The sequence below is a fragment of the Sinocyclocheilus anshuiensis genome, unplaced genomic scaffold (assembly GCF_001515605.1).
Source record: "Sinocyclocheilus anshuiensis isolate Anshui unplaced genomic scaffold, SAMN03320099.WGS_v1.1 scaffold1655, whole genome shotgun sequence".
NCBI classification, from domain to species: Eukaryota; Metazoa; Chordata; class Actinopteri; order Cypriniformes; family Cyprinidae; genus Sinocyclocheilus; species Sinocyclocheilus anshuiensis.
In genome coordinates, this window is record NW_015548277.1 from 77,032 (window position 1) to 86,678 (window position 9,647).

General features: G+C 34.4%; 1 protein-coding gene across 1 annotated transcript in view; it reads left to right on the plus strand.

Moving 5' to 3' along the window:
* LOC107655786 (uncharacterized) overlaps positions 1-8,843 on the plus strand; it is a gene marked incomplete at its 5' end in the record, with an annotated part of 31,156 nt that extends 22,313 nt beyond the window's left edge. Inside the window, 13 exons of the mRNA XM_016443367.1 lie at positions 679-790; positions 900-992; positions 1,206-1,280; positions 1,894-2,007; positions 3,471-3,608; positions 3,809-3,901; positions 4,689-4,787; positions 4,957-5,055; positions 6,365-6,460; positions 6,709-6,807; positions 7,301-7,329; positions 7,469-7,522; positions 8,111-8,843. Coding sequence (XP_016298853.1) covers positions 679-790; positions 900-992; positions 1,206-1,280; positions 1,894-2,007; positions 3,471-3,608; positions 3,809-3,901; positions 4,689-4,787; positions 4,957-5,055; positions 6,365-6,460; positions 6,709-6,807; positions 7,301-7,329; positions 7,469-7,522; positions 8,111-8,176 — 1,167 coding nt within the window. The remainder of the gene's footprint in view (positions 1-678; positions 791-899; positions 993-1,205; positions 1,281-1,893; positions 2,008-3,470; positions 3,609-3,808; positions 3,902-4,688; positions 4,788-4,956; positions 5,056-6,364; positions 6,461-6,708; positions 6,808-7,300; positions 7,330-7,468; positions 7,523-8,110) is intronic.
* Positions 8,844-9,647: the final 804 nt, after the last annotated feature.

Genomic DNA, 9,647 nt, shown 5'->3' on the forward strand with positions numbered 1-9,647 from the left:
GGTTCTTAATTTCTGTGTATTTTGTGTTCTGCTTGTGGATTATGTAGTGATGTTATTTGACAATTTAAAAAGAAAAGGCATCTATTTTATTGTTTTCCCGTGCATTTAAATGTGGGGTCTCCAGAGACCCCGAACATCCTGAGTGCGATTTAGTTTTTTACAGTAACATGCAACCAGATATCATCCTAATTGTTTTTTTGTTTGTTTTTTATTATTATTGTATTTTTTTGCAGAGCTAGTAAGTGTTGACAAAGTCATGAAGTTTCATGTCATTTGGATGAAGGGAACTTTTTTTTTTTTTTTTTTTAGCAAACATCTTTTGGGTTTAAAATGACCCTGAACAGCGCACAAGTGTTTAGTCACCTAATATAAAGTGGGACGGTCACAGTTTAATTTGGGGAACAATTCTTATTATTAACTGCTAATTTGCTGCTTATTAATAGTTAGTAAGGTAGTTGTTAAGATTAGGTATTGGGCAGGATTAAGAGATTTACCATATGCTCATGCAGAATAAAACATTAATATGTGCTTTATAAGTACTAATAAACAGCCAATATGCTACTAATAGGCATGCTAATAAGCAGCTAGTTAACAGTGAGTATTAGTCCCTATACTAAAGTGTTACCAGTGGGATGAATATTTAATTAAATCATAATTTACCATGTGACTGAATGTGAGTCTTTTGTTTTGTTTTTCTCTCTAGATCTAGTCTTCCGTCTTCAGATGACTCTAGTTTTCTGTCCAAATGTTCTGATGTTTCTAGCTTTTGTCCTCTGGGGTGTTTCTGAAGGTCAGTGTTTCACTACTGATTGCTTATCAGTGCATTATAATATGTCAGTAAAATATTAGTGTTTTGTTAGTGCAGATATATTGTTATATATATTTTTGTTTTGTTTCAGGATCTCTGAGCGAGACAATCTCTTGCTGTGCTCTTTATTTTCTGAGACCTCTCCTGTTGCTCTGGGCGGCTCCTTATATTAATAATTTTACAGGTATGATTCATGTGATCTGTTTATTAGTGGAGATCAGAAAGTGAACTATATACCCAGATGTTCAGACATCATTTAATGTTTGTGTGTGTGATTTACCAAAAGAGAATTGATTACAACTTTCATTAAATTGTGTATTAGTGGCATTTTGTTTCAGTTTGTTGATGTTGTGAATGATATTGTGATTGTAATCATTAAATATTTTCTGTTTTACAGGCAAAATCAAATCACTGATTTTGAAATACAGTTACGTGGCAGAATATTTAGTTCTCTCACTTGTTGTTTATTCAGGTAAACAATTATCATTATCATGAACACATTAAAGTGCACATTAACAGAAATAAACAAAAACTGTGCTTGTCAGAATCTGATTGTAATATTCTGAATATTCTGCATGACAAAATCATACCATATGCAGAAACATTAAGCAGCTCATACATGAAGCATGATTTGTGTTAGTACGTGTGTTCAGTGAATCTCTGTATGTTTATAGGACTGAAACACTTTTATGATCTTATTAAATACACTCTGATCTACAGCTCGTTATGAATGAAACATGCATTGTTACACTAAAATATCAGTTTACGTTAACAAACTCAACTGAGTTTAAAACTAAAACTACCACTAAATTCTTTCTTAGCATGTTTTGTGGTCATGACACATGTCATATGAGCTGCACAAAGGTCACGGGGTCAGTATCAGGAACACACTGAAAACAAAACGCTGAACCTCAGATTATCACAGACTGTCAGTGAAATACAACACTGCAAGATGATTTACATTAAAAACCTCAGTTGAATTAATGACAGGAGTGTTTGTCGTGCTTCTTACCTGTGTTTATATTTCAGCTGTGTGTATATTTGCTAATACTCTAGTTTCTTTTTTATCTCTTCCTTTCTTCCAGCTCTTTTTACAAGTGCTTGGCAAAAACTTCTGAATTATGCTGCGTTTGACAGAGCCGTGATACTAGTGCTGTTTGCAATAGTGTTTGTGTGCTGCCTCTGCAAAATCATTTACCGTAAGTATTTCTGCGTGATTCATTCCTGTCAGTCATCAGAATTTGATGAAATTTGACAAAAAAACGTGTTTTCATTAATGTATTTGTGCATCTATAGCTGAACATTTGTGTTTAATTCAATAGAGAAGACATCTGTAATGTTGATGTCAGTATTTACTTATAATAAGTACATTAATAGAAACAATGCAGCGCTTCTTTTTGCTGGCGTGTGTGTGAAGAGTGTGTTTAGATAGCTCTGTTAATAGTTTTGCCTTCCTGTCAGTCATCAGGTACCAGAGACACACTGAGTGAATGAGATTAAACTGAACCTCCTTCATCACTTTACAGTCTATTTGACACATTTCTCCAGACACTTGTAATCATCCTAAACAGACTGTACGTTTTCAATCATTTCTCAAAACACTGCACAAAATGCTCTGATGTTCTCATAACAGTTAATACAGGCAATTAAATCTTTAAAATATCAGGAAGTGCTGTTTTCCTAATTGTTCACACGTTTAACACGACTGCTTTAACTATAAAAAGGGAAAGTATACAAAGAGCATGAAAAGAATAAGAGTATGCAAGCATATGTGAAAAGAAAGGTGTAAGTGTGAAAGGTGGTGGAGTGGGCAGATCTGAAGAGTTACTAACTCAATCCACTTCTATATTCATAATTATTGTACTGTTGATAGTGCACGTTTGTAGTCCTCCTGGGACAACTTCAGTGCTTTAGATGTCCAAGCATTTTTCAGAATTGAAGTTTGAGAACATTCAAGCTCATTTTGAATGGAAGAAGAGCAGTGGATCACTGTATACTGTATATATACAGAGCTGTCAACGTGTATTTGGCTGAACTAAAGCAGTTTGGCAAAGTTTAAAAGTATGACAAAATTCCAGCAAACAGTATATAAAACTCCCTCCTGAAGAATTTGACAAAAAAAGGTGTTTTCGTTAATGTATTTGTGCATCTATAGCTGAACATTTGTGTTTAATTCAATAGAGAAGACATCTGTAATGTTGATGTCAGTATTTACTTATAATAAGTACATTAATAGAAACAATGCAGCGCTTCTTTTTGCTGGCGTGTGTGTGAAGAGTGTGTTTAGATAGCTCTGTTAATAGTTTTGAGACCAATTACATTACTTTGAAGAAAAGTGTCAAAGCAACTGAGAAAAACTGTAATGTAATAATCTATATGCAATACACACTAGATTTCGATAATGCAATACGAACAGATTTTAATGTTCAGATCTGATAGTTTAGAGTATTAATAGAAATAGTACATAGTGGTCTTTTACTTAAATATCATAATGCAGTTTTTAAATTAGAAACACAGTCGTGTTAATTAATTCCGTTCAGTTCATCTGCTTCTGTTGTTGATTTTATTGTTTGTTGTTGTTTTAAATTCTGCCATTATAATGGCTCACAACTTCTATCACATAATCAAATCAGATCTTAATGATCAAAACTGTTTCTTCTAGTTTTAGTTACAGAGGTTGGGAAGAAAAGTGGCCGGATAGTAAAAATATTTGATGTTGTGGCTGATATGACCTTTCAAATTCTGCCTACTTTACAATTCATCCTCCTCTTCTACACGTTTGGAGCTGCTAGTGAAGCAGGTGAGTTCATATTCATAATGCTTTTGGTTCATTTGTGTTCATTTTATTGACATTTGAACATTTTAAATCTTCTCTAGTGTCACATTATAACTCTCATTATTGACTGAGACTGATGTTCGTTATGATTTACTGTAATCTGCTGTGAACCTGCTGATGAATTATAATATCCAGCATTAATATAAGTCCTCTCCTGTGTTTAGGGTTGATCATGATTGTCGTTTTACCAGTGTTACTGATGATGATGACAAATGACAGATGGATTTATAAATGCTATTCCAGTCAGGGGCTCAACTGTAAGTATCTGCTGAATCGTGATCTGATCTCTGTTGAACTGCATCAGTGTCTCTGTGATATTAATCATCAGTGTCTCTAGACAGAAAATAAGATGAAACTGAAGATTAAAAATCATTAATATCCCAGAGACAGAAAATAAGATGAAGATGAAGATTAAAAATCATTAATATCCCAGAGACAGAAAATAAGATGAAGATGAAGATTAAAAATCATTAATATCCCAGAGACAGAAAATAAGATGAAAATGAAGATTAAAAATCATTAATATCCCAGAGACAGAAAATAAGATGAAAATGAAGATTAAAAATCATTAATATCCCAGAGACAGAAAATAAGATGAAAATGAAGATTAAAAATCATTAATATCCCAGAGACAGAAAATAAGATGAAAATGAAGATTAAAAATCATTAATATCCCAGAGACAGAACATAAGATGAAACTGAAGATTAAACATCATTAATATCCCAGAGACAGAAAATAAGATGAAGATGAAGATTAAAAATCATTAATATCCCAGAGACAGAAAATAAGATGAAAATGAAGAATAAACTTCTTTAATGAATACTGATGATTAAAGTCTGTCAGTGTATTCATGACTGATTTCTGACTCTCTCTGTGTGTGTGTCTCTCTGATGATTTGAGTGAATCTCCAGCAGAAGTGAATGATTTGATTCTTCAGTGATTTGAATCATGGTGTCTCTGTCTCTCTTTATTCAATCTGCTCTGTTTCTGTCAGAATGAAAGTGTTATTCATCAAATCATTCTCACACTCTCGTGTTTTTCAGTATCATATTCAGTCATGAGGACAGTGATGTTAATCTTCACATTAGTGACGAATGCAGTGATGATCGGCCTTTACATATTGACTCTGGACAATCAGACAGGTGCAGTAATATCTGTGTTTTTAACAGAGTGGTGTCTCAGAGGCTTGATCACATGATGTGTTTATGGAGATCTGAATCTGATCTGTGTTGTGTCTCGTTCAGTCTCTGATCTACAGCTGCTCTGTGTGATGAAGATGAAGAATGTGATCTTTATTTGATTGTGTTACAGATCCGATCGGATGGGGCTGTGTGATGGTGTTTCTGCAGATACTCTGGACAGTTATGTTCTTCACAGATGATACTTACTCTTTTCTCAGCTTGTCTCGAGGTACAGTATCGATCGTCTACTTTGATCATCATCTTTGTGTGCTGTTTTTCTGCATCACTTTGTGTTCATGCGCTTCACAATATTAAACAGCGCAGGGCCAGTAATATTAAGCAGGTCTGTGTGTGTTCAGAAAAGACTAAATAAATGAATAAAGTTGTGAATCTCATTCCTGATGGAAACGGCTGTCACACACAGTGGGATCGGTTACATTGATTCATCTCATTAATATGAATCAATATGAATCAGTGATAAACACAAAACTTTCAAACAAAAATTGAGGTTCCTGTGTAATTGTGTTCAGGCGCTGTACCAAAAATAGTTCACGGATGCTGCTGATTTTTACTACATTGATCTCAGCTTGTCTCGAGGTACAGTATCGATCGTCTACTTTGATCATCATCTTTGTGTGCTGTTTTTCTGCATCACTTTGTGTTCATGCGCTTCACAATATTAAACAGCGCAGGGCCAGTAATATTAAGCAGGTCTGTGTGTGTTCAGAAAAGACTAAATAAATGAATAAAGTTGTGAATCTCATTCCTGATGGAAACGGCTGTCACACACAGTGGGATCGGTTACATTGATTCATCTCATTAATATGAATCAATATGAATCAGTGATAAACACAAAACTTTCAAACAAAAATTGAGGTTCCTGTGTAATTGTGCTCAGGCGCTGTACCAAAAATAGCCACTGAGTGACTCCCAGAGTCCATTACACATTGTTCTGATGCATTCTCCTGTCACAAATGAATACTTTTCTGCCACAATATCACTTCTATCACAAATACAGAACCCTGAGTCTCAGACCTTTCAATGATATGTGTTTGGTCAAGATTTAGAAAAAGTAATAATAATAATAATGCAGTAAATATTGTAAATGCCTGCTAGTTTGTTTTAAAGTGCTGTTTCTATGGTAACACAATGTCCAATTACAAAACAGTTTTACAGGATGAATTGAGAGTGTTTAAGATTTCAAATGATCAGTAATTTATGATGAGTGCTAAAATATGCCAAGCATGCGGTTGCCAGGACACTGAGAGTTAATCAGTCTCAGATGATCTGTGGAAGAATTAATAACTGAAATCATTCATATCAGATTAATCTGTTAGTAAGAAATCAAATAATTCAAGCAAGCAAAGACTATGTGTTTTATGTTGCTTTTAATGTGGCCTCATTTTCTCTAATAATATTTAAGTAAATGTTGACGAATAAAAATAAAGCATTGTTTCATTGATTATGTATGATATGAATATCCCTATCATGATGCATCTGTCTGAACCTCATGTTAAATGTTTAATCTTCATTCACAGATTTCCAGCGTTATGTTGCGGTGTATGTGTTTGGATCAGTCGGTGTAGTTTTACTGAACTCTGCTGCATTAATAACAGAACTGATCCTCAAAACAGGTGAGTGAACAACACTCTTTAATATACAGGATTTCATTTGAGGAGACTAACTTTGAAGAAAATGCTTCCATAATAAAGTTCATGGTAAATATACTTTAAACATGTATTGTTATTATGAGCTGAATTTACCTGCATTTATCTGGAGCAGTTATTCTACAGTAAAATATGAATTTTCATCAGCTGTTAAGACTGAATAAATTTCTCAATACAGTGATGATTATATTAAAAATAATAACTGTGTTTTTCAGTGAACGGTGATCGTGTGATGGCAGATCTGAGATTCATTGTCTTTCCTTCTGAATGTTTATTTGCTGCATCTCTGCTGATTTCTGGATTCTCAGGATCCAGTGAGTATAAACCTGAATTGTTTCTGATCACATTTACATCAAAATCAGCTGCATGTCTTCGTGTGTTTTCTTGTCATTTCTTCACACTTCTCAGTATATAATGATTGTTCCTTCAGTGCTGTGTGTCTCTGTTTGTGTTGATTTGCTGTGAAGCTGCTGTTTGACAGCGAGTGTTTAATAACTGAGAGATTCTTACCTTACCTTATTCATCTCACACTCTAATAATCGAATAATAACCTGCCCTTTACTCTGTCATAACACTTAAAAATGCCCCTTAAGACTGAGATTCACTCACTCAGTCACCATTACAATCATTCAGAGAGATTCAAGTGTGAGCATTGGATCAACCAGATCAATTTAAACATAACACTTTAAACCAAAGCTGCCACACAGCAGTTATTAAAACTATAAGTCATCGTGCAGGTCTGAGTGAAGGACTAGTTCTGAGAGCAATGTGATTCAAACAGTCTTTCTCTCTGTTCTGACCTCACAGAGATCGCAAGCTGTCTGAAGTCTTGTCAGGTTAGTGGCATTCATAAAACTGCATTGATTTGAGAGTAAAGCTGACCTGCAACATCAGGAGACTTTACTTCATGCTAGATAGTTATCCAAAAGTATGAGGATGTTACTTGTTTAAATGACGTGTCTTGTCCTAACGCAGAGCAAAGTGAGATCTATACGAGTCAAAAGATCACAGCAGAACCAGAGCACAGAGATGAGTCCTCTGAATACTGGAGATCAGGAGCAGAATCAGCCTGACTCAGTGCTGTCTCAAATATGAGAGAGATTATTACAGAGTGATCTTGAGGCACAATCTCCTGCAAAGCTGCTTTGAGACGACACATGGATTGTGAAAAGCACCAAACAATCAAACAATAACTCACTGATGTTTGATCAGAATCTCATGTGTTTCTACACTGATCCGCTGAGTTCAGTGTACTGATGTTACTCACTGTTAATATCAGTGGTTTTGCACTGAGAGCTCTGTATTTTGATTGTGTTTTTTGTTTCTTTTGTTTTTTTTTGTAAATAGCTGTAAATATATGCAGGGTATGTTTTAGTGTGTTGAAACACTTTTACTTTGTATATATGTGATGCTGATTTGTGATTTAAAGGGGTCATATGACGTTGCTAAAAAGAACATTATTTTGTGTATTTGGTGTAATGAAATTAATGAAATCGGTTTAAGGTTAAAAAAACACATTATTTTCCACATACTGTACATTATTGTTTCTCCTCTATGCTCCACCTTTCTGAAACGCGTCGATTTTTACAAAGCTCATCGTTCTGAAAAGCGAGGTAGATGAGTCCTCTGAATACTGGAGATCAGGAGCAGAATCAGCCTGACTCAGTGCTGTCTCAAATATGAGAGAGATTATTACAGAGTGATCTTGAGGCACAATCTCCTGCAAAGCTGCTTTGAGACGACACATGGATTGTGAAAAGCACCAAACAATCAAACAATAACTCACTGATGTTTGATCAGAATCTCATGTGTTTCTACACTGATCCGCTGAGTTCAGTGTACTGATGTTACTCACTGTTAATATCAGTGGTTTTGCACTGAGAGCTCTGTATTTTGTTTGTTTGATTTTTTTGTAAACAGCTGTAAATATATGCAGGGTGTGTTTTAGTGTGTTGAAACACTTTTACTTTGTATATATGTGATGCTGATTTGTGCTTTAAAAACTCATTCTAGCTGTAAGTAAATTTCAATCACATAAATGAATCAGAAACACTGAGACTGAATAGTTAAACCTTCAGACAACAGATCCTTTATTATGACATTATCACATTATAAAAGCATTATGACACACATACTGTTATTTACTTTGAGTTTAATTTGGGAGCTTGAGAGAATAAAGACAATAGCATCATCATCATCGTCATCATCATCATTTCTACAATGTTTGAATAATTAAATATTACTCAAGGTCAGTGGCTGCTGATTGTCTCATATTATCAGTCATATTATTATCATATTATAAGATCACTTCAGTAAAGTTTAGTTGATGTGTGTGTTGTGCTGATCTAGAGTTCAGGGGCCTCATTTATAAAATGTGCGTACGCACAGATTTGATCTTAGAGTGTGTGTATGCTAAAATCCACGGCAACGTTCATATTTATAAAAATGGTCTTTGACGTGGAAAAGTACCTACCATCACGTCAGGGTCTGAGCAGGCGTACGCACTTTTCTTTGTGGCAAAGTCGGAGTACTGCAGCTATTTGAACATCAAAGCTGCGATAATAATAATAATAAGATCGGTGTACGTGCAAGCACCGGATTCATCATGAACAACAACGATGCAGTGTAAGAGATTAATTGTGCAGTGTAGTCAGATTTTTTATTAACGGTAGGTTTTACAAGATTAAACTGACCTTTTTAGTAGCCTAATGTTGAGAGTTCTTTACTCACTTTCTGTACACAGTTTATTCCATGTTGTTGTTTTATTATTTTATTTTACAAGAGAACTTGCAAAGTCTTGATTTACTACTAATGTGTAAAATATATTAAAAAAAGCATAAACTCATCTCTGACTGTTTTGTCTGTGTAGCCTATAAGAATAGGCCTATGTCGTGCAATAACAGTTGTGATATATTCTATTCAATAACATTGTTAACTGTTTTTATTTATAACATCTGCTGCTTTGCTTCTGTGAAAATGAATAGAGACATCAGCCTTAAACTTTGTTTTTGTCATTTACATCAGTTTTATTTGTATAAAATACACTATATTTGTGTGTCAGTACATTAACCAACTTATTTAAATATACATTTACACTCATCACAAAGAGGCAATAAACATGAATAGTAAGCTTGAACAGGCAGGAATAGAAATA